This window comes from Dipodomys merriami, unplaced genomic scaffold (genome assembly GCF_024711535.1).
Source record: "Dipodomys merriami isolate MVZ:Mamm:240054 unplaced genomic scaffold, mDipMer1.0.p SCAF_4, whole genome shotgun sequence".
Classification (NCBI taxonomy): Eukaryota; Metazoa; Chordata; class Mammalia; order Rodentia; family Heteromyidae; genus Dipodomys; species Dipodomys merriami.
The window spans coordinates 17,849,498-17,874,067 of record NW_027205603.1 but is presented as its reverse complement, the minus strand read 5'-3'; the positions used below and the strand labels follow the sequence as shown (position 1 = coordinate 17,874,067).

Sequence of the window (24,570 nt, the reverse complement as noted above, 5' to 3'; positions counted from 1 at the left end):
AAAAAAAAATTTTTTTCTGGTGTAACAATGGCATATTAAGAAAAAGTCCTTTAAAAAAAAACGCATACTGATGTACATAGGAATACTAGTAAATTAATGCTTGAAATTTACCTTAAAATACTTCAGAAAAAAAAAAAAAAAAAAAAGAACAAAAAAATTGAGCAAATGGGATAAAATTTTGAAAGCTACTAAAGCCAGAGACTAGGACTTCACCATGGGTATTTTCATAAATTCAAAAAACAGAATGGCCAGGTTTCCTGATTTCTCCTTTTATAATAACACAGAGCTGCTTACTAGAGTGATGGTTCCTCACCAGCATGAAGCCTTTCACTCGCATAGACCAGGCAGATCACACCAATGTGGGTAAGATCCATATCTTATGGCTATGGACCTTGGTATTAAATCTATGATCTGCTTTTCCCTGTCTCTTTAATGGTGATAACTGACCTCTCAAAGGGCACCGCAGGATAAGTTAAGTTCACTAACTGGGAAGAGATAAACTAACAAATGACACCAAGTTTGCAACTCACCCCTTTAAAGACACTGCTCACAGTCTGAGCACAGCAGGTGTTTTTGCAGTTCACCAGGAGGTCAAACAACATGCACAAGAGTTTCTGCTGGACCTTTCCATCTGACACAGCTGCAAAGAATGGCTTTGTAATCTGGAGGAGGGAAGAAAACCAAGTGAACTCAACAAGCCTGAGCTCCAAAGACTCAAAATGCAAAACAATAATTGTATTCTCTCACAACATAAAACTGCTCCCCACTTTATTTTCTCATGACAATGTACTTTTTTTTTTTGGCCAGTCATGGGGCTTGAACTCTGGGCCTGGGCGCTGTCCCTCAGCTCTTCAGCTCAAGGCAAGCAATCTACCACTTGAGCCACAGCGCCACTTCCAGTTTTCTGAGTGGTTTATTGGAGTCTCATGGACTTTTCTTGCCCAGGCTGGCTTTGAACCACAATCCTTAGATCTCAGCCTCCTGAGTAACTAGGATTACAAGCATGAGCCACTGGCTTCTGGCTTGGACTTTTTTATGACTCATGTTCAGCTTTCTTGTACAATAGGTGAAATGCATCATGTGCCTTTAAAATGTATCTAGTTCATTAAGAACCTACAGCTAGGTGCTGGTGGCTCACACCTGTAATCCTAGCTACTCAAAAGGCTGCGATCTGAGGAGTGCAGTATGAAGCCAACCTAGACAGATAACCCAAGACTCTTCAATTAACCACCACCAAAGAGCCTAAAAGTAGAGATGTAGCTTAAGTGGGAAAGTGGCAGCATTGAGTAAAAACGCCAAGCAAGAGCTCAAGGGAGGTCTTAAGTCCAAGCCTCAGTGTACACACACACACACCACCCCCCCACCCCCCCCACACACACCTTCCATTACAAATCCTTAACTGTCTGAAGGAGCTGTTGTTTCTGAAGAAAGCCACTGACCTTTTCGAGGGCTGTGATCTGAACGGTTGCCATTCCCGGGTGGAGTTCCTTTGTTGTGTGCACAGCTTTTATAAACATATTTAAGCTCTTGGGGTCCTTATGTAAAAGTGAAACTGAGTGTTCATTGTATTTCCCCAGTGCAAGATGCAGGACAGTGACCTCATCTTTCAGAACGGCTGCGGGGTCCTTCTCTATCTTCTCTAGTAACCGTTCCACCAAGGGCAGCAGCTGGGAAAGCACCATCTACGACAGGGGATTCGTTAGTGATTGCACTCAGCAATGCTGATTTTTCGCTGACTCTGCAGAGACATCCTATTGGAAGACCAGGGGCTTATCCGGGAGGAAAAGCCCCCTGTGGTGATGCGTGGGCTGGGGGTGGTACAACTTTCATAGTGCTTGCCCCTTCTTGCCCTCACTCCGAACAGGTCCCCAGGGATACTCAAAGTGCTGAACACTTCAGACAGGACCAAGAGCCTGTGTGAGCCTTCCTCAACACTCAAGAACAGAACTAAAAACCAAGTATGGTTTACCAATTGAGCAATAATTTACCATTTGCTAAAACACTGTGCTTTTCTCCCTGTTTCCAATTTAGAATGATTAGCATGAATGCAAATTATGTGTGTGCAAATCATGATTTATTTGGAAAATGGACACAAACCAAGAGTTCTTCCAGTAGACTTTTTTTTTTGGGGGGGGGAGGGTGGGGGGTCTGGTCATGGGGCCTGAACTCTGGGCCTGGGCACTGTCCCTCAGCTCTTCAGCTCAAGGCTAGCGCTCTACCACTCGAGCCACAGCGCCACTTCTGGCTTTTTTCTTTTTGCTTATGTGGTGCTGAGGAATCGAACACAGGGCCTCATGCATGCAAGGCAAGCGCTCTACCACTGAGCCACCTTCCCAGCCCTTCCAGTAGATTTTTAAAGCAATTAAAAATCAAGCTGATGATAAGACAGGGATAGCACACTTCATTTTAAAATATAAGGAGATTCGTATTTCTGGTATCCAGTATCCATTTCTCTACCTCACCTTTCCTCCTCCCAAAAGATTAAGACAACCTCAGTGCTGAGAGCACACACGTGACTCCTGTGATTGCCTTCCTCACACATGTGCAGTAATAGTAACTTTTCAGGAACAGCGCATGGCACATACAGTCCGCTTAATTACACATACCTCACTGTTGACGTCCTGAATTACTTTCAGCAAATCTTTTGCAACGTATGATGGGCATTCATATACAGTGTAAAGCAGGGTTTTCAAAGTTTCCGACAACTTCTGATGAGATTTCTGTTTCTTTACTCTCTGTAATTCATCAAACAGAGTAGCCAGATCCTAGAATACCAGAAAGAAAACTGTAATGAAGGGTTCATGAAGGGGGAAGGTTCAATGTAGTAGATATAGGACAACGTGATGTCCTTACACCTTTTCATTCTCTATGAAGTTCCAACTGGGAATACTATCAGTTCCCCAAGAACTAGCTTACTAGAAGCTGGCCATGGTATTGCAACCATTAGAAATGGAGCAAAGACAGTTACTGACATCAGTTTCTAAGTTCAGCAGCAATCTGTCAGATTCCCTGTAAAGTAAATGTTCATGTGTCGAGACAGACAGCCAGACCTGTGTAGTTTACCTGAACCACATAGGTGGGATCTGAGGTGATCTCCTCTGCTTTGGGAACCAGGTGGTCTATGAGCAGCTGAAATGGTGCCGTCAGTCCACTGAGGGCCTGAAGACACTGAAGGGCAGCCCGCCGCACCTCTTTGATGGGGCTGCTCAGGTTTACAAGTAGAGACACCACCACTGAAACCAAAGGGGAGATGTACATCACAATCAATCAAACTTAAGTGGCACCAAAGACATACCTCCCCAGGAGGAGGGGCAGCTTGGTGGTAAAGTACTTACCTAACTTGTGCAGCGTACTAAGTTTGATCCTTAGAACAAAAAAAAATATTAAAACTGAAACTCCCTTTTTTTTGGTCCATCTTGGGGCTTGAACTCTGGTCCTGAGCGCCTTCAGCTCAAGGCTAGTGCTCTACCACTTGAGCTACAATGCCACTTCCGGTTTTCTCAGTAGTTTATTGGAGATGAGTCTCATGGAAGCCAAATGCCAGTGGCTCAGTCCTGTAATCATAGCTACTCAGTAAGCTAAGATTTGAGGATCGTGGTTCAAAGCTGGCCCTGGCAGGAAAAGTCCGTGAGACTCTTATCTTCAATAAACCACCAGAAAACTAGAAGTGGCGCTATGGCTCAAGTGGTAGAGTGCTTGCCTTGAGCTGAGGGACAGCACTGAGGCCCAGAGTTCAAGCCCCATGACTGACAAAAGAAAAAGTCTCCTGGACTTTTCCTGCATGGGCTGGCTTTGAACCTTGATCCTCACATCTCATCCTCCTGAGTAGCTAGAATTACAGGCGTGAGCCACTGGCACCCGGCTCAAACTACCTTTCTGAAGACTTTGACTACCTAATGATTTGTCATTATGGAAAAATGGTCATCTATTCTCTGGCGCGCGCACACACACACACACACTCCGGTTCACACATTGTCTGCACCCACTGCACTATCTCAAGGGAATGCAGAAGTGTTTTCCATCTGGTAATTGTGTTTCCCAATACACACCACCTTAACAGTATGTTTTTTGTAAATGGAAAATGCTCATTTTGGTTGGGAATGTGACTCAGTGGTAGTGCTTGCCTAGCATGCATGAAGCCTTAGGTTCGATTCCTCAGTACCACATAAACAATAAAAGCCAGAAGTGGCGCTGTGGCTCAAGTGGTAGAGTGCTAGCCTTGAGCCAAAGAAGTTCAGGGACAGTGCCCAGGTAGAGCTCAAGCCCCAGGACTGGCAGAAAAAAAAAAAAAAAGAAAGAAAGAAACTGCTCATTTCTAAACCAGGATGTCACTGGGAAAGTTTGGGTGGCTGAAGAATGAGGCAGAAGCAGACACCCCCCCCCCATTCATTCCTGTGCATGTGCACACAAAAGCGTCCGTTTGTGTCAACGACATTGATTCAAGAACATCTCCAGGGGCTGGGAAGGTGGCTCAGTGGTAGAGCGCTTGCCTTGCAGGCATGAGGCCCTGGGTTCGATTCCTCAGCACCACATAAGCAAAAAGAAAAAAGCTGGAAGTGGCGCTGTGGCTCAAGTGGTAGAGCGCTAGCCTTGAGCTGAAGAGCTGAGGGACAGTGCCCAGGCCCAGAGTTCAGGCCCCATGACCGGACCCCCCCCCCCAAAAAAAAAAAAAAAAAAAAAGAGTATCTCCAATTCCCTTCACTTTCACAGATTTGGGAACAACAACAAAAAGTCTAGAATATCTTCCAATTTCCCAGAGGCCACTGCCACTCTGCGATACAGAAGCAGTCATGCTGGTGGGAGGCATTAGCCAGACCCTTTCTCCCACTGACTTTCTACCTTCAGCCCGGTCCTGGCCAGCGGCCAGATTCACCCATCTGTCAGCAGCCAGAAGTCAACACCCTCCCAATACGCACTCACCAACTTCATCAGACTGCAAAGCTGGCATGATGCTCTATAAAACAGTAACCAGTTTGTGCTGAATGGAACCCCTTTAGATAATTGAAGATAATACCAATAAATAAATCATACAAACTTGAAATTTTTTTTTCAGGTATTTCATTAGAAAGCAATGCACCTGCAGATGCCTTGCCTGACACAGATAAACCCAGGAAGGCTTTCTAAATACAGTCTGCTGACCACCGAACTGGGTCAGGACCTGGCCTCTGTAGTGACGAGCTGCTGGAGCTCAGAGGGGAACAGCTGCGTATGAGAAGTGCACACACTCATTTTCCAATCACTCCACAACGCTGTCTACAGAGAAAACCCCTACCTGGCGAGGAGGCGGAAGTGAGCTGCTGCCTGCAGTGTGTCGTCTGAGCAAAGAGCATGGCGGAGCCTATGTAGAGGGCCTGTGTGTGCAGCGCTGACTTCACCCTGCAGCTCAGGGGATCAGCGAGGCTGGAGGGATAGGTCCACAAAAGAGAGAAGAATTTGAATAACTGGAGGACGTCTCCTAGGTGCACCTGATGAAGAAGAAAGTGGAATGGAGAGCTCACTCCAGCACGATGGTGCCAAGTCCTCTCTTAATTAATGTACAATTATAAAACACTAATAATTCAATGTTACATCTTGCTAATAACTGAAATTTTAAGCAGTTAGGAAGGATGTCAACAAAGGTTAACAGAAAGAAGCCTCACTCTAACCTTGCCTTTCAAACACCGAACAAAAATATGAGGACAGTAAATAAGTAGAAACCAAGAGGAGAGTGGTTCAGAGGCTTCATTAAGAAAGTGCTTCACCCAGGCACCGGTGGCTCACGCCTGTAATCCTAGCTATTCAGGAGGCTGAGATCTGAGGATCACAGTTCAAAGCCAGCCCAGGCAGGAAAGTCCGTGAGACTCTTATCTCTATTAAACCACTAGAAAACCGGAAGTGCCGCCGTGGCTCAAGCAGTAGAGTGCTCGCCTTGAGCTGAAGAGCGCAAGGACAGCACCCAAGCCCAAAGTTCAAGCCCCATGACCAAAAAAAAAGCTAGTGCTTCAGCAGGGTGCTGGTGGCTCACGACTGTAATCCTAGTTTTTCCTGAGGAGGCTGAGATCAGAGGATCATGGTTTGAAGCCAGTTGGGGCAAGAAAGTCAATGAGACTCTCATCTCCTATTCTCCACACAAACAGAAGTAGAGCTGTGGGTCAAAGTAATAAAATGCTAGCCTTGAATGAAAGCTCATGGACAGCACCCACGCCCTCTGTAATATCAGCAACTTGGGAAGTGGAGAAAGGAGAACTGTGGTTCCTGGTCAGCCCAAGGAAAGACAAGAGACTGTGAAAAAAACTGAAAGCAAAATGACAGGGTGTGAGGCTAGACTGGCTCAGTGTTTACCTCATAAACTCAAGTCCCAGTCCATAGTGTCCAAAAAAAAAGCCAAACAGACTGGGCTGTGAAGTCGGGCAAGGAATCTGTGGCTACTCGGAGTGCTGCGGTGTGGAACACAGCGTGCCCGGTGAGGACTACTCCCCTGGCTTCTCGTGACCACGCCCCCTCGCATCCCTATTGGAGATGAGCTAGAGTCCTGCTGCAAGGGAGAGGGCACAGGGGGCCGAGTACCTGTATGAAAAGCTTCATCAGCACTCTGAAATGAAGGGCCTCAGTCCCCTGCAGGATGAGCTCAAAGAGCCCCACCAGCAGGTGCAGGTAGTGCTTCCCGTCCTCGTCCAGCCGCTCAGGGTTCCACCACGTGGCACCTGTGGGACAAGGAGCAATCACGCAGAAACTATCAGTACAACACAGCAACTGCTCACTCAAGGCTTGAGTTCCATGTCAACAGAGAGTACCCTTGAAGACCCATGACTAGCACCTTACCTTTAGGAAAAGATTTAGGCTCCTTCACAGCAAAAATGAAAACTTTCAGGGAAAAGACAAGCAAAACTGAGTCTTCCACAGCAATGCTCCGGGCACTGCCCAGCTGCTCCACGTAGTGGGCCCACAGCTCCTCCGGCAAGACTCTGTCTAACATCAGCTCCATGTGCCACTCCGGGGGGATTTCCTGCAACAGTAAAGGAGACCGTTAGAAAGGAAACAATATGCAAAAGGCCCAGGAACCGGGGTCTGCAGGCGGACCCCACCAATGTATTTAAGGTCTTCTGAGCGTTAAGCAAACTGTGCTGAGTCAAGACACAGGCTAGCAGAGAGTGGGGTCTGGCTGTCCTGTTCACAAAAAAAAATCACAGATTAGCCAGGCGCCGGTGACTCAAGCCTATAATCCTAGCTACTCAGGAGGCTGAGATCTGAGGATTGCAGTTCCAGGCCAGCCCTGGCAGGAAAGACCGTGAGACTCCTATCTCTAATAAACCACTAGAAAACTAGAAGTGGCATTGTAGCTCAAGTGGCAGAGCGCTTGCCTTGAGCTGAATAGCTAAGGGACGGCACCCAGGCCCAGAGTTCAAGCCCCACGACCCACCCAAAAAAAAAAAAAAAAAAAACACAGATTAAGTTAAAAATGGGTTCATTTTATCTGTTTTGCCTGAAAACACTATCACGAAAAACAAACTATTCATACAAATTCTACCAAAGGCAGGAATATCTATATACATATGTGTGTGTGCATATATCTATATCTATATCTATCTATCTATATATACCTATATATATCTGTATCTTTATCTATATACCTATCTATATCTAGATATATAGATATAGATATAGATATAGATAGTGTACACGCACATACACACACACAATCCCTTTTCCTCTAGAGGCTCCACAGTACCATAGTCCATACTAGCCTAGGCAGAAAAAGTTCACTAGACGACCTTCCCAAAATAACCAGCAAAAAGCAGGGTTGCAGGAGTGGTTGGAGTGAAAGAGCACCTGACTAGCAAGTAGGAGACCTAGAACCCTAGAACTGGCCTCCTCATTAAGCAGAAATAAACAGGCATTTTCCAAAACAGAAATAGAAGGAACTAGATTTCTAAGAGAACTTTAAAAAGGATTTCTTTCAGGCTAGGAAGGTGGCTCAGTGGTAAGAGTGCTTGCCTTGCATGCATGAGGCCTGGGTTCAATTCCTCAGCAACACATAAACAGAAAAATCCGGAAGTGGTACTGTGGCTCAAATGGTAGAGCTGAGGGACAGTGTCCAGGCCCAGAATTCAGGCCCCACACCGACAAAAAAAAAAAAAAAAAAAAAGGGATTTCTTTCTCTCACTTTATGTTTTTATTGCTGCTCTGAAGGAGTATGGTAAAATCACCAAAGAAAAATGATCAAAAGGTAGATTTATAATACAATAGTATTTGGAAGGGTATTAGGTATTTGGTATTTTATTTCCTCAGTTATGTTTCTACAGCTGTAACAGGGCTTCAGAAAGAAGCGAAAACAAAGCCACACAAAAGAACTATTGTCTGTTTATATAAAACACAAACCTGTCCCACTCTAACCACCGAGAACATTTTACTTCAAGACCGTCTCCAACTCGAATTTTCTCATGGCGAACAGAAAACATTTTTCTAGTCTCCGTACTTTAACCCCGTTGTACTAACATGCATCCTTGCTAAAACTTGGGAGGAAGGAAGGAAAGATTGGACATTAAGAAGGACTCACCTAGGCCGTTTTTTAAACTATGAAGACCGCTCTTAGGGTGGCTCAAGTGTTAGAGTACCTGAGTTCAAACCCATGATCTGCCTCCAAAAAGCCTCACTCTATTCAAATTTATGTAATTTTAGCTAATAGTTGCTATGGTAAGAATTTATACTACAATAATCTGTTACCTCAGGATGGGTGTTAAATACAAATACAGACAACTGAAACAGTCCCAATACTGACACACAATTCTAGGCACAAAAAAGAAATCCCTATCTAATAGCTTATTATTTTAGAGATATATAATATCAAATTTAACCAAATACTAATACAAAATGTTTTGTTCAAGTACTAATTCAGGAAGTAAATGTTCTGTCTCCAGGAGCAGTCAAGTATAACCTGGACAAATTGCCCAATAAACAGAAATAGGTGAGAGTAAACCATTAGTTGGAAAACCTGGCAGCCTCAAACTTCGACAACTGAACTGAACTGTGTGCAGACCGAGCGCCCCAGCCCAGTCTCCGCTTCCATCCCCCTACCCCACTCCACAATAGGAAGCAGGCCCAGCCCAGCCTCCGCTTCCGCTTCAGTCCTCCTACCCCACCTGGCAGGGGCAGCAGGCCCCTGCCTAGCCTCTGGCTCTCAGCATGCTAGGGTTCGTGGCCCAGATAGCACTGCATTCTTCCCCATTTCCTTACCACAGCGGTAATGATGCTTTCCAACTTCTTTATCTTCTTCTGCAACAAGCTGAAGACTCTTATTGCAAATGGAAAGTGAGTTTCTTTGAAAAATGAGCAGCAAGAGACTAGCACAGACACAATCACATGAAAGGCCACTTTCTGCTTCACAGTAATGGATTCTTTTTCAGCAGCATTTATTAATTCCTCCACCTTGAAAAACAAACACACTCCATTACTGGTAGCTCCTGACTTTCTTAAGACAACCTCTTCCACCTCAGGCCCACCTGGGTGCTGTGTGCCTCCCACACTGAGTGAGATGACAAGTACAAAGGCTTCAAGGAGATAGCACTGATTTCTCATTATAAAAGTACTTTCAGGGCTGGAGGTGTGGCTCAACTGGTAGAGCAACAGCCTCGCAAGCCCAAGGCTCTGAGTTCAAGTGCCAATACTAGTGCACATGAAAGCTAAAGTAAGTTGTAATGTACCTAAATGCACTTGCCAACAGGTTAGGGTATTTAAATCACATACCTACCATATCTAATACCATTTACCACTTATTTACAAAAGAGTGACACCGGTCAAGATGCACTGCACTAAGAAACTAAGATGCTGAATTGGAATGTCTGTACAACTATTTACAGATTCTTTTTTAAAAACTTAAAAGTAAGTTCCTCTTTTTTTCTTGGTTGTGGGACTTGAACTTGGACTGGGCACTGTCCCTGAGCTTTTTTGCTCTACCACTTTGAGCCACAGCTTCACTTCTGGTGGTTAATTAGAGATAAGACTCTCAGGGACTTTCCTGCCCTGGCTGGCTTCGAACCATGATCTTCAGATCTCAGCCAACCAAGTGGCTAGGATTACAGGTATGAGCCACTGGAACTTGGCTCAAATTTCTTTTCTTTTCTTTTTTTTTTTTTTTTGCCAGTTGAGGGGCTCAAACTCTGGGCTTGGGCGCTATCCCTCAGCTCTTCAGCTCAAGGCTAGTGCTCTACCACTTGAGCCATAGCGCCACTTCCTTTTTTCTGAATGGTTTATTGGAGATAGTCTCATGGATTTTCCTGCCCAGGCTGACTTTGAACCACGATCATCAGATCTTAGCCTCCTGAGTAGCTAGGATTACAGGCATGAGCTAGCTAGCGCCCAGCTAAATTTCTCCTTTCTTAGAATACACTTTGCTACTATAAAAACAACAAAAAAGATGTTCATACTTTACACAAAAGGAAGAAATGAGGATAACACATCAGTCTCACTAGGTCACTAAAGAACCACAATGAAAAAATATATATACTTCAGACATTCTGCAGACTATGCTAAACATTCTAATTGCTTAAAGAAACACACAGTAGCTGGGTAGTGGTGGCTCACGCCTGTCATCCTAGCTACTCAGGAGGCTGAAATCTGAGGATCATGGTTCAAAGCCAGCGCAGGCAAGGAAAGTCTGTGAGACTCTTTATCTTCAATAAACCACTAGAAAACCAGAAGTGGAGCTGTGGCTCAAGCAGTAGAGCGCCAAAAAAGGGGCTGGGATTGTGGCTTAGAGGTAGAGTGCTTTCCTAGCACATTTGAAGCCTTGGCTTCAATTCCTCAGTACCACATAAGCAGAAAAAGCTGGAAGTGGTGCTGTGGCTCAAGTGGTAGAGCACTTGCCTTGAGCACAGAGAGGCTCAAGGACAGTACCCAGGCCCTGAGTTCAAGGCCCTGGCTGGGGGCGGAGAGAGGGGGTATAGAGATGCAAAAAAATAACTAAGAAAACAGAAGATGATGGTGGTAGAAGCAAAGCTGTGGGGGAGAACAGGCGTGGGGCATGGGGCTCAGAAAGCACACTTACCATCTTCAACATCAAGGAACGATCTCCAGAGTTTATATTGCAAGCCAACAACCAAATCAGCTTCTGGTTTGCTACGCCAATTCGTTTTCCTGGCTTTGTGATTTTAATCAAATTTTCAAGAGCTGTAAAAAAATTTTGAATGGAGAAAGGCCTTATGTTACTAATGATCAAAAAAGCAACTGTGTAAACTTTAAGGTAGATAAAAATTTCACTATTTCTCTTCAACGGTTTCTAATTTTTCTTTTTATCTAACTCTGATTTTGTGAGTCACCTTCTTTTTCATGGTATACTTTTTATCTTAGCAAATATTAAGAAAGAATTGTGCTGGTATATAATAAACACAATTTCAAGTAGCAAAGATGGCTCATCTTAAATGTGCCTATCTTTTTCAAGTCTTATATTCTTTTTCTAAACAACAACTGAATTTCTTACCTTCTTTCCACCCTTTTAACAGAGGGTGCAGAGAGCAAATTCCTGATTTGGACAAATGTATAGCAATTTTCATCTCAGCAGATACCAAATCCTCATTCGTAATGACCATGAACGGCAGCAAATGTACAACCACCCGATTTGCGAGCTCCTGGTTTTCACTCAGTATCTCTTTTTTAATCAATATGTCTGCTGCTATCTCAAGTATCTTGTGCCTAAAAGACACATACACATTTGGTTGAGAGACACATTAAAGACTTCGAGGGACAGGGAAGGTGGCTCAGTGGTAGAGCGCTTACTTTGCATGCATGAGGCCCTGGGTTTGATTCCTCAGCACCACATAAGCAGAAAGAAAAAAGCCGGAAGTGGTGCTGTGGCTCAAGAGGTAGAGTGCTAGCCTTGAGCTGAAGAGCTGAAGGACAGCGCCCAGGCCCAGAGTTCAGGCCCCACGACCGGACCCCAAAAAAAAAAGACTTCGATCTGGCAAAAATTCATCATCACACTATTCTGTCTCACTCTCAACCTGAGTTGAGAAGAACAACATAAAGATGAAAATCCATTTAAAATCCAGGCCAATCATAGTCTTTTAGGACAACAGCTTTGTCCTGTCTTTCTTTCTTTTCCTAAGAGCTCATTAGGTTAACTGCAATGTAAGATGTAACACATAGTGTATCTGAACTCTGCTAGTTAAAAGGTTAACTGGCCAATTCTTTTGGATCGAGTCGGTATGACAGATAGTGCTTGCTCTAAGAAGCTTTGTTACTTTTCCTTGCAAAGAAGTGTACAATAGGGCTGGGAAGGTGGCTCAGTGGTGGAGCACTTGCTTTGCATGCCTGAGGCCAGGGGTTCGATTCCTCAGCACCACATAAGAAAAAAAGAAAAAAGCCAGTGGCCCTGTGGCTCAAGTGGTAGGGTGCTAGTCTTGAGCTGAAGAGCTGAGGGACAGCGCCCAGGCCCAGAATTCAGGCCCCACTACCGGACCCAAAAAAAAAAAGAAGTGAACAATAATGAAACAACCACATCTCCTCAAACACTTCAGAAGGTACCAAGCGCCTCTGCACTTATTGTCTAGCATATCTGTATTTTTTAGCTATAAGTAGTATTATTCCAAGTAGATACACTTTCCCATGCTACGTCATCAAATTTAGGGTTATATCTTAGATTACATATGTCTGCATTTCATTTTAAAAATTCAAGCTCAGTGCTGGGCACCGGTGGCTCACACCTGTAATCCTAGCTACTCAGGAGGCTGAGATCTGAGGATCACGGTTCAAAGCCAGCCTGGGCAGGAAAGTCCATGAGACTCTTATCTCCAATAAAGCACTAGAAAACCAGAAGTGGCGCTGTGGCTTAAGCGGTAGAGTGCTCGCCTTGAGCTGAAGAGTGAAAAGACAGCAAGCACCCAACCCAAGTTCAAACCCCATGACCAAAAAAAATCCAAGCTCAGAAAATAGCATGAGAACACATGTAAACCCAAATTAATTAGTTTTGGAAAAAGTTAAGATAGTACATTCTGTCCTACTGGATCAAATATGACCCAAAGGTCAAAAAAACAAATTATTAATTAAAAAAGAAAAGGAAGAAAGAGAACATGAACTTAACTAGAACACCACTGAGTCAGAAGAAAATGAGTAGAGAAGAGGAGGAATGCACACATACCAACTGCTGTTCTTCGAGAGTTCTGCTCTTTGAAAGATACCCAGAAGATGGGATACAGTCTCTTCCGCACTGAAGTGTTGTTGAAAAACCTAGAGGGAAAAATTATTCACGAGACGAGTATATATTTACTTGCCTCATATTCATATTGTGTTTCTAAATGAATCTGACGTCATTATAAAGAATTTTTCCCACAAGTCCCAGTCAAGTTTATAAGTGGCAGTCATGACCCAATGCTCTACAGACCAGGGTATTTCTTAAAAGCCATTGCTTATTTTCCTTTTTTGAAGAACTTCATCTATCAAATTGTATAGCTGAATCACTCCTTTGTTTTTCCCCTAACCAATTTGCTCTCAAGGAACAAATTTCCAATAAAATAATTTCTGAACATTCTTGCCTTGAGCAGAGCACATGAGAAGGGCAAGATAACATTTATAAACACCTAACAAATTCACTCACCTGGAAAACACCCACTGCTGACAATACAACATCTAAATTCTCATCACCAAGGCGGGCCAGGATGGCGTCTTTAATGAAGGATTCATCAATGCCCTCCTGAGCAACAGAAAAACATGTTATTCCAACCACTCAGGCCAGAAAGGTAGTACATTTTGTGAACAGCTTGGCAAAATTCTAGTAAGGAAACATGGACCCTGTCCTGACGGGTCCCTAATAGGCTAAGACTGATAATTACTTGGTACGAACTTCTGTCAGTTTCCATTGATAATATACAACACGGACAGTTCCAGTACGGTTTTTGAATGAAGAAGTCCATCTTGCTAAAAGAGAACCGAGATACTCAAGTGCACAGGCTGTGACATCACCCCAGGCAAGTTCCTGGGCTGTGCTCCGCTGTTAGGCAACGCAATGTAAACTCCCATTTCCTTCCTCAAAGGCTAGCAGAGGCCTAGAAACAGTACCAGTGCTCAGCACCAAGTGCTCTATGTGCACACACAGCACCAGCTCTGGCCAGCCAGGCACTGCTCGTGTCTAGTCTGTTACAGGAAAATGCACTGCACAGCCACCAGAAACTGTCTATTCTTTTTGAAATTACTGAAGAAACAAAAAGAAAACTAGGTATATACTTGTTCATTACAAGTAGTTAGGATTACAAGTGTGAGCCACTAGTGCCTGATGTAACTTTCTTATTCTGGAATTCTACTGCTCATCCTGAGGGAGAAAAAAATCCCAATTGACAGATAAATGACACAAACCTTTGATGTTTTCAGGGTATTTTTCAGATGATTAATGGCCAAGAGTCTCACAGGAGCAAGTGGATGACAGAGGCTGAGCATCAGGGACGTGTCAGAATCTGCCAAAATCTGCAGGTTCATATGATTGTCAAATGTCACTTATCTTGAGTGGCATATAACTTAAATAAAAGAGAAATCCTCACAGAAAGCCCAACCAAAACCTAAAAGAATTGCTCAGGAGCCACACAAATGAAGACACTGTAAAAGGGGTAGCTGTATGTATTTGTATGTATACACTCAATAGGGAATGTTGTACTTTTTATAGCTATCTAGTCCCGAGTGAAAAGTTCCTGAGACAAATCACTAAATTAGCGCCTTACTCAAGACAGACTGCAACTCAGTAAATAATACAACAAAGGGACACTCCATTAATAACAATTAGGTTTACTCATTAAACCAGACTAACCAGGGAGTCAACCCATCAACCTAACATTTAGAAGTGCAACACAACAGTAGATGGAAGATCAGTTATGAAGAGAAAACAAAACCAGGCATACTTCTCTTCATGACATCAGCTAATTACAAGAACTTCTGCATAAAGGTCTAACTTCTAGGACACTGACTTAGGGCTGATTCACCAGGAAATTTCAAGTTTGATCATGCTCATTGAGTATTCAAATGGACATTTGGAAGTGTCACGCGTGGCGGAGGCTTCACATGCCTAGAGGCATCACCACCACAGGATATCCCAAACAATGCTTTCCTGAAGTAAGTACTGTGTCCACACTTAGTTCAAACCATTATCTTTCCCTCAACTATTCAATTCCTGTCCCAGAACTTTGTTTCTGGCAACTAGGCAAACTGTAAAGTCTCTCCAGAGGTGAGGAAAAAGGGAAATTCCCCTCTACAGCTCTTCTATAACCACACATTTCCTATTTACTGTCTCAGTTCCTGGAGAACAACATACCTGATACTTCCCTCCACTTGTAGAAAGAGAAATGAATTGGTGAAAAAGCTCCTGTTTCTTCAGACCTGTAATTTCTTTTAGGTGGTCCTCTAATACAGCATCTAATGTTTGTGGGTATCTGGGAGAAAATAAGAGTTCATTCAGTAAGCTTAATAAAGCTATTAACGACACATATACAACGCACTTGTATAATTAAAGACACAAATGATATTGATCAAGCATGTTATTAAAATGACTCTAAGAATAAAAAATGTCTTCCTATAAACTATTATACTCCCCACAGAATCCATACAACCCCTTACTGCTTCAGATATATCTAATTCCTATGCTTGTCCCTTACTGAAAAGGACAGTTTCTATTCGAAGTTATAACCTGTGAATCATCTTTAATAGAACAAGAGGCACACATGAACACACACAACTTACTTGCTTTCTAAGAGTCTGATAAGTGGAAGAAATTGTTCATTTAACAAAGATACTTTATGAGGATCGATTTCTTCCTGTGAACAATATGACATATACTCTTCAAAAAGAAGACTGCAAAAGAAAGCAGAAATGTCAGGAAATGTGAGTTCCTACTATATTGTAGGTACTTTACAAATACTATTTCTAATTATTATACCACTATGAGGTTGAAATTATACCTTTCCTTTTTTTTTTTGGTACGCTGGTCTGAGGGCTTGAACTCAGGGCCTGGGCGCTTTCTCTGAGCTTTTTTTGCTTATGGCTAGCACTCTACCTCTTGGGTACCTCCTCTCCCCCTTCCCTCTGGCCCGCAACTTCCCTTTTTTAGTGGTTACTTGAAGATAAGAGTCTCATGGACTTTCCTCTCTGGGCTGACTTCAAATCTCAATCCTCAGATCTCAGCCTCCTGAGTAGTTAGGATTACAGGTATGAACCACCAGTGCCCCATTATACCACTTTCTCTACCAAAATTTTGGTATAAGACTTCTTTTAATTTATCCAACTTGCCTGAGGTTCAATTAAACAATGAAAGTTAGCCTTTAATGAGCCCTCCATGCCAGAAAAAAGCAGAATAGTGTATTAACCCCATTCTGAGTCCCAAACCTAAACTGAGGTTTCATGCATCACATTTAATCCTCAAACTAACTCCGAGCAAGGGGCATGAACACTGCCCATCACAGGAAGGCCCGTACAATTTTACACGAATGGCAAACGCAGATGAAGGAAAACCAACTGCCAGATCTTACTACTCTACTAAGGAGCAGGCTTCCAACCTATGTCTGACTACAATGTCTGCGTTCAACTCATTGTAGTAAGCTGCCTTTTAACTTGGAAAGGAAAAAAATGACACTACAGTAGTATCTTTTCAGAACAGGAAGAATCCTGTTTACCCTGTGCCTATCCTCACTGTTAGGGCTCTACTGCCATTTACCGAGTGTAAACTGTGATACAGGCATTAGGGCTGGCAACTGTTTTTATGATAGGGTCTTGTACACTACTCATATTGATCTTGAACTTCCAACACTATGCAGCCTCAGGCTGGCTTCAAACTCACTATCCTCTCACCACAGCCTCCCAAGTGCTGAAATAATGAGTGCAGCCCCATAGTGGGCCCATTTATTAACAAACACTTTAACAGCCACAAATTGTATTGGGTAATAGTATAAATTCGGCTGACCTATTATCTTTCCATTTTCTTCAGTAAGTTTTAAGAGGACACAGGAAAAGATTTACTTTTTATGCTGCCACAATTACTATATACCCATACTTAATGAAATGCTATACATTAAAAAGAGATACTAGAAAACTAATCAACTCTGAAATGTATACTGAGCCACAAAGAATGTTAAAAACAATAGCTTGCTGGGCGCCAGTGACTCATGCCTTTAATCCTAGCTACTCAGGGGGCTAAGATCTGAGGATTGTGGTTCAAAGCCAGCCAAGGCAGGAAAGTCCCATGAGACTCTTAATCTCCAATGAACCACCAGAAAACCAGAAGTTGTACTGTAGTTCAAGTATAAAGCGCTTGCCTTGAGCTGAAGAGCTCAGGGACAGCGTCCAGGCTCAGAGTTCAAGCCCCATGACTGACAAAATAACAACAACAAAATAAAACATTAAAAAAAAACCAATAGCTTACTTAGCCAACAAATGGTCTAAGTTGTTCTTCAGTGGTAGCTTTATAAGTATGTCTTCTAAGAGTTTCTTGTAGATCTGACCATCTATCTCTTCAGCTTCTCCTTAATATAAAACAAATTAAACTTGAGCTGGGGGAAACTTTTTTTGTATGCACAAACTATTACAATACTTGGAGCAGAATACCTTTTTAGAAACAATGTAAGAACATATATACTGACACTCAGCTTGTTACCTATTTTCAAAGACATATTTTACCTATTTTGTCATTTATAATTCTTGAAGCATTGAAAGCATTCTCAAAACATTTTTCTCATTCATATTTTACCTAAAATTCTCTGTATTTTAATAAGTACTATCATAGCATTTATATTAATAATAGAACATTAAATGCAAAAACTACATAGCTGTTCCCTATGTCACAGCAAAAGCTGGTTGTAAAGTTGAGCCAAGAACCTAGATCCAACTAAACCCTGGGAACATCTCAGGGTCTCCTTATTCAATCAAAGTTGCCATCCTTATTCTAGTTTGCTTTTGACATATGACTCGACATTAGTCAGGCCTTCAGAGCCTGACAACACTTCATGTGTTACCATGGCAATAGAAAGGACACATTTTCTGCCTCCTGAGAGCTAGGATTACAGGCAGGCACCTAGCTAGGTCTGGTATTCCTAAGGAATCTGTTTTTTTTTTTTTTTTTTTTGGTTGGTCATGGGGCTTGAACTCTGGGCTTGAGCGCTGTCCCTCAGCTATTCAGCGCAAGGCTAGCGCTCTACCACTTGAACTACAGCACCACTTCCAGTTTTCTGGTGGTTTATTGGAAATAAGAGTTTCACGGACTTTCCTGCCCGGGCTGGCTGTGAACCGCAATCCTCAGATGTCAGTTTCCTGAGTAGCTAGGATTATAGGTGTGAGCCACTGGCGCTGGCTGAGACTCTTTTTTTTTTTTTTTTTGTCGGTCGTGGGGCTTGAACTCTAAGCTTGGGCGCTGTCCCTGCATTCTTCAGCTCAAGGTGAGCACTCTTAACGCTTGAGCCATAGCACCACTTCCCCAGCTTTTTCTACTTATGTGGTGCTAAAGAATCAAACCCAGGGCCTCATGCATGCAAGGCAAGCACTCTACCACTGAGCCACCTTCCCAGTCCAATATACTTTAATTCCACAGTTGTTTTTACTTTTAAATGTAGATTATTTTAGCTAAACAGAATTCAGAGAAATGACTCTGAATAACAGGATCTCCCTTCAACCAATAGGCTTTCCACTCCAAGTATTTTCCAATTAAGACCAACAGACAAGTCAAAATACTGGATAGCAGAAATTGCAAATAATTTCAAGCTAATAGCCAGATAGTGGGTCAGGGCCCGGAGCGTACGAAGCACGCACCTGTGACATGGTGGATGACCGAGATGACCAGATGGGGAAGCATGTAGCGCAGGAGAGAACTGATGTCATACGTTCCAGAAATGTCCTGAAGCATCATGATAAGGTTGGGAACACTGCACAAGTGAGGGAAAGGCCTGGGGGAAGATGAGCATGTGGTACCCACAAGTTAGACAAGGCCCGAGACTCAACAGTAGCCTGTCACTTGTCTTCAAGGTAACATCATTTACTACTTACTTCTGACTAGTTCTACTTCTCAACTCAGTGATACATACTTTTTCCCAAGGCTCTCTGGCTTCTGTCTCTGCAGCAGAATTATCAAGCAACCTAATCCATCTCTGACCAAAGAGGGAACACTGGTCAGTGTTCTGATGAGCTGCAACGCCAGGGAATTAACGAAGGTATCTTCCATCATCACTTTCACAGAAATCTGACAGATTATCATGTATGTGGCAGCTCTGTAATCTGGTAGAGATGATTTTAACCCCTAGATATTTTTCAAAATATAAGAAAAGTGACAAAGTAAGGAAATTTTCTTCTCCTTCAAATGCTATTTTACTATGACAAATCAGAAATGTCAACATTTACGACAAGGGGCTGGGAAGGTGGCTCAGTGGTAGAGCCACCTTGCATGCCTGAGGCCCTGGGTTCGATTCCTCAGCACCACATAAGTAAAAAGAAAAAAAGCCGGAAGTGGTGCTGTGGCTCAAGTGGTAGAGCTCTAGTCTTGAGCTGAAGAGCTGAGGGACAGCGCTCAGGCTCAGAGTTCAGGCCCCATGACCGGACCCAAAAAAAAAAAAAAAAAAAAACATTTACGACAAATGTTTACCCAACTTTAACTGTTCTATGATAATATATGGAAACTGAAACATCAGTGGTACCCCACAAATATGTGCGGAACTGATTTTTGTGTATCAGTTAAAAAATACAATTTCAAAACAGGTTCTATGTTAGGATGAATAAAACTTAATGCAGGTAGAGGGCTTAATGTGGTAGAGGGCTTGCCTAGCATGCATGAAGTCCTGGCTTCCATTCTTTAGTACTACATACACAGAAAAGGCTGCAAGTGGCACTATTGCTCCAGTGGCAGAGTGCTAGCTTTGTGCAAAAGAAGCTCAGAAACAGTGCCCAGGCCCTGAGTTCAAGCCCTAAGACTGGAAAACAAAACAAAACCTATTGTACACTGTCAATAACTCTTTAGTTAGAAAACATATGCTGGCCCCACAGGGATGGACAAGTCTCTTAAACAGAGAGAGGGGTCCCCTGCACTTCTCCACACATCCAACCACAACAACAGCTCTGCTTTTCCATGTTAGAAAGTGGCTGACTGAAAACAGCAATCAGTGAAAAGCACAACTTCCATGGGGTGGCTGGAAGGACACTGCATGGGGCAAAAGAGGAAAATGGAGCGGCAGAAGCCAGTGGAAGAACAGGTAATGAGCAGCCCGTGCCAGATGACGCTGCATGTTCTTCACGTCAGAAATGACCACTTGAAACAGATCTGAGAGACAGCGTCAGAGGCATGGGGCTGACATCAATTCTTACAGACCAAATTATGGTATGAAAAATTTCCTACTTTTTACTTGAAGATTAAATCTTACTAACCATTAGAAACAAACTGTCAAATTGAAAAATGTTTATTTGTAAGCAAAATTTTCAAAAGAAAGCAATTCCTTTCGATACAAATTAAACTGCTAGAGACATGAGCAGGACCAACCTTTTGGACATAGGGAAACAGTTTGGCGACTATGTTGTCTGACACGTCCTCCGCAGCCAACAGAGCAGCCACAATGGTGGAGGCATAGAAAGACAGGAGCACGCGCAGCTGTGCGGCACTTCCCGGGTGCTCGGAGAAGGCCTGGACGGGGAACAACCAAGACGTTGTACAGGCAGCTTTGCACAACCTCAGACCACACAGCTGTCTAGTACATGAAACCTCAGCTAAAGAAACAATCTTCAATGGTAACCCCTCTATCCATGACCTTGAACGATAATAAAATTTTAAAAAGAAACAATCTCGCTGACTGTCAGGAGTAAACTGCACCCCCAAGAAAGGATGGAATTCCAAACTGCTTGTACACCAAGGCTGCAGATCCCTCAACAGAAGGAATCTCGCCAGCGTTCCACTCTCGCTGGGGAAGGCTCTAGTCTATGTTCTTCATGCAGTGCAGGCAATCGCACTCAGCAAACGATGTGTGACTCACCTTCACAGACTTAGTCACTAGACTACAAATCAAATCCATGAAGCCAAGGTCTTTGTAGCAGTGGGTGACCAAGGTTCCTCGAGCCAGGGGCACTCCAGATTGCTGGTATGGGCACAGAGAAGAAGCGTTAGCAACATTCGTCACCATTCCATTCAGGCATCTACCCTAATGACATCTTTCTTCATACTGTGGCTGTTCATACATATGAATTACAATCTCCCAACTGGTGGAGGTAACTAGATTAATGCAGAAAAATGGTACCACTCTTGAAAGTCAAGAGAGAAGGTGATGGTGGAGGAATTTATTGAAGAATGCTTATTAGGTGTTCCCTATTTTTTTCTTTTGGGCCTTGAACTCTGGGTCTAGGTTCTGTCTCTGAGTTATTTTCCTCAAGGCTAGCACTCTACCACTTGAGCCACAGTTCCACTTCGAGTTTTCAGTGGTTAATTGCAGATAAGAGACTCATGGGACTTTCTTGCCTGGGATGACTTCAAACTATGATTCTCAGATCTTAGCCTCCAAAGTAGATAGAATTACAGGTGTGAGCCACCAGCACTGGGCTTCCTCCATTTTTTTTTTTTTGGTCCGGTCGTGAGGCCTGAACTCTGGGTCTGGGCGCTGTCCCTCAGCTCTTCAGCTCAAGGCTAGCACTCTACCACTTGAGCCACAGTGCCACTTCGGGCTTTTTTTTTTTCTTATGTGGTGCTGAGGAATCGAACCCAGGGCCTTGAGCATGCAAGGCAAGTGCTCTACCACTGAGCCACCTTCCCAGCCCTCCTCCATTTTTTTTTAACCTCTTCAGTTTCAAAACTTAAAATACTAAACATCATAGTACTGTGAAAAAACACAGGCTTTAGCATCAGATCAGAATTCATATGCCAGCTCTAAACACGGGTCATGTGAACTATCTGGCAGGCACCTTATCCATCCAAGCTTATCTTTATTTGTAAAGAGTTTTATGAGACCTTAATACAATGCAAAAATGCTTAACTTTATGTCAGGCATTAAGTAAATGCTAGATGTTACAAATAACGGTAACAACTGGAAGTTAGACAATGAAAGTGATTCAGGTATTATTTGGCTAATACCCCTAAGCACTAGGACTTTATTTCTACTGAATTATATCCCTTAATCAAAAACTGTCATGCTTACGTACAGAGGTCCAACAACAATCATACCTTAACTGGAAACAACCAGTACCATTTGTGCTTTGTATTATTAATTTTTAGAAGCTGTATCACCCGTACAAATATTTTTGTCTCGTGGTATGGCAGAACACAGGCAATGAGACTATCTTGATTGTAAAGGTGGATATGGAACCTGGGGGAAAAAAGCAAATAATTCAAGTGGACAGGAAACCTACAGACACATGTCCTGACATGTTCAAATTCTGCATGAGATAAAACTACCTAAAAGAACAAACCATCTGGTCAGTCATAACCATAAACAAGGAACATAGCACTAAAGTAAGAGGCCTCCAAATCTGCATCCACGTCTACTCAGTACTGTCTGGCCATTCTGATGCTCCAGAACTTATACTCCATTCTCATTCTTTCCTGGTGATTTCTGTAGTTCTGTTAGCTACCTGTGAATCAACCATTCCAGACACTTCTGCGCTGGCTTCAGCAGGAAGTAGGGGGACAGGTGGATCAGGAATAAGGAAATGTTTTCATCCAGCTGCTTGTTCACAGCTTTGGTCTGGACGCTGCGCTCCAGGGTTTTTGCCAGCTGGCTGAACAGAGGTGCTTCAAACTGCTCAAAGGCAGGATCAATCCCCAGCAGTTCCTCCAGGCCAGTGCAGCCTAGGAAAAGACCACATCAGTCAACACTTCTTTCCCAAACAGACTCATCCTACCTAGTCTCTCACTTTCAGAACTGGGGCTTAAACTGAGGGCCATATGCTCTTGCAGAGCCCTTCCACCCAAGACAGGCACTCTACCACATGCGCCATGGCTGCACCTCTGGCTTTTTTTCTGTTTGTTGTTCTGGAGATAAAAGTCTCACTCAGAAGTGGTGCTGTGGCTCAAGTGGTAGAGTGCTTGCCTTGAGCTGAAGAGCTGAGGGGCAGCGCCCAGGCCCAGAGTTCAAGCCCTACGACCAAACAAAACAAAACAACAAAATCTCACAGGCTTCTCCTGCCCGGGCGGGCTTTGACCGCATCCTCAGCTCTCAGCCTCCTGGGTAGCTATGATTACAGGAATGAGCCACCTGCAATGGCTTCCTATTCTGTTTCTACAGCTTTCTTTGCCGGTCACGATGGAGCTCTTAGCATGTGTAACTCGAAGATTCGACAAAGATTCGTGGTTTTTAACAGACGAAGTCAACCCTATCTCACTAGATCAGAAAGCGCTAGGTGGCAGGAGACCACCCTGGCCTTTCTCAGCCTTCTCTTCAGTCCTCAGCCACAACGAGGCCCGGCCTCCGGGAAGGCTGGCCAGATGGCTTCCACCCCGCCGGCCTCCCCGCGCGGTCCGGAGCCCCCTCCTCCGCCCCGAGCCCAGCGCAGCCCACCGCGGGGAGCGGTCCCAGCCCAGTCAGGGCGAGTTACCGATGGCGAAGGCGGTGTCCCGGTCGATGGCGGCCGCTTCCTTGGGGTCGAAGAGCAGAGAGGCGGCTTCCCGTCGGGACAGGAGGCTGGGGTCGGTCTGGGGCAGCGCGAGGCGCCGCAGCTGCTGCGCCAGGGACGTCATGGTCGTCGCCGCGGGGACCTGGGAGCCGGGAGGACGTGTGAGGCGCGGGGTCGAGGCCGGGGGACCTAACCCTAACCGCCCCCTCCCCGACCAGGGCCGGCCCCACGGCTCGCCTCAGCCCCGCCGGGCCGCCCCTCAGCCCCGACCCGGCTCCTACCCGCAAAGCCCCAGCACGCCTGGCCCTCCCTCGCACTGCCGCCCAGCGGATTCCGCAGCCCGTCCGCGGCCCGGGGCTTCTCACCTTCCCTGGAGCACGGGCTTTGGGCGGATCGCTAAGGCTAACCGTTCAAAGGAGCCCCGGCGTGGGGCCGAGGAGTCCAGCGCTCGCCCGGAAACCAGAAGCACATGTCAGAGGAACCTCCGGTTCCGGGCTCTACGGCAAGAGACAAGGTACAAGCTTGTGGAACGTGCGACGCGGAAGCCCCGCCCTCCAGACGGTAGTCACGCCTTCTCAGCAGTAACCACGCCCTTCGGAAGAAACCACGCCCCGACACCACCTTCTTCCTAGTGGTTGCAACGCCTCCCCTGCTGGGCCCGCTCCAGCCAACGGGTCTCGGGGCGCCACTGTAGTTTTTCTGCCCGAGGAATCCATGGGCAGGGGGCGGGGCGTCCCGGGCAGGGGGCGGGGCGTCCCGGGCAGGGGGCGGGGCGTCCCGGGCAGGGGGCGGGGCAGCTCGAGCAGGGGGCGGGGCGTCCCGGGCAGGGGGCGGGGCAGCTCGAGCAGGGGGCGGGGCGGAGGCTGCAGCTGTGCACGCCAGCGTCGCCAACCGAGAAGTGACGTGCTGTGACGGCCAGCGCGGGAGAACACGGTGCAGAAGACGTTTATCCAGGGCTGGAAAGCATCCGGTTCCAAAGCGAGCCGTGTCCCGTGGACTTGGCTGAGTCCTGGTGTTGGAGGCGTGGCAGAGACTTAGATAGTTAATGCTGTCCCT

At 44.8% G+C, this 24,570-nt stretch overlaps 1 protein-coding gene across 2 annotated transcripts in view; it reads right to left on the bottom strand.

Moving 5' to 3' along the window:
* The window catches only part of Heatr1 (HEAT repeat containing 1), a 40,041-nt gene extending 16,081 nt beyond the window's left edge, over positions 1-23,960 (bottom strand). The window contains exons 1-24 of one of the 2 annotated variants that reach the window (XM_069990610.1): positions 23,880-23,960; positions 23,497-23,656; positions 22,534-22,750; positions 22,127-22,268; positions 20,949-21,050; positions 20,462-20,602; positions 19,020-19,231; positions 18,748-18,881; positions 17,369-17,468; positions 15,694-15,804; positions 15,269-15,386; positions 14,323-14,430; positions 13,568-13,663; positions 13,112-13,200; positions 11,456-11,667; positions 11,024-11,145; positions 9,214-9,405; positions 6,802-6,985; positions 6,547-6,683; positions 5,273-5,465; positions 3,064-3,233; positions 2,607-2,765; positions 1,440-1,682; positions 531-662 (exon numbers count right to left, since the gene is read on the bottom strand). In XM_069990610.1, coding sequence (XP_069846711.1) covers positions 531-662; positions 1,440-1,682; positions 2,607-2,765; positions 3,064-3,233; positions 5,273-5,465; positions 6,547-6,683; positions 6,802-6,985; positions 9,214-9,405; positions 11,024-11,145; positions 11,456-11,667; positions 13,112-13,200; positions 13,568-13,663; positions 14,323-14,430; positions 15,269-15,386; positions 15,694-15,804; positions 17,369-17,468; positions 18,748-18,881; positions 19,020-19,231; positions 20,462-20,602; positions 20,949-21,050; positions 22,127-22,268; positions 22,534-22,750; positions 23,497-23,638 — 3,456 coding nt within the window. In that variant the 5' untranslated portion in view covers positions 23,639-23,656; positions 23,880-23,960. The remainder of the gene's footprint in view (positions 1-530; positions 663-1,439; positions 1,683-2,606; positions 2,766-3,063; positions 3,234-5,272; positions 5,466-6,546; positions 6,684-6,801; positions 6,986-9,213; positions 9,406-11,023; positions 11,146-11,455; positions 11,668-13,111; positions 13,201-13,567; positions 13,664-14,322; positions 14,431-15,268; positions 15,387-15,693; positions 15,805-17,368; positions 17,469-18,747; positions 18,882-19,019; positions 19,232-20,461; positions 20,603-20,948; positions 21,051-22,126; positions 22,269-22,533; positions 22,751-23,496; positions 23,657-23,879) is intronic. The other variant, XM_069990611.1, reaches the window with a different exon arrangement.
* Between the last annotated feature and the right edge of the window lie 610 nt (positions 23,961-24,570).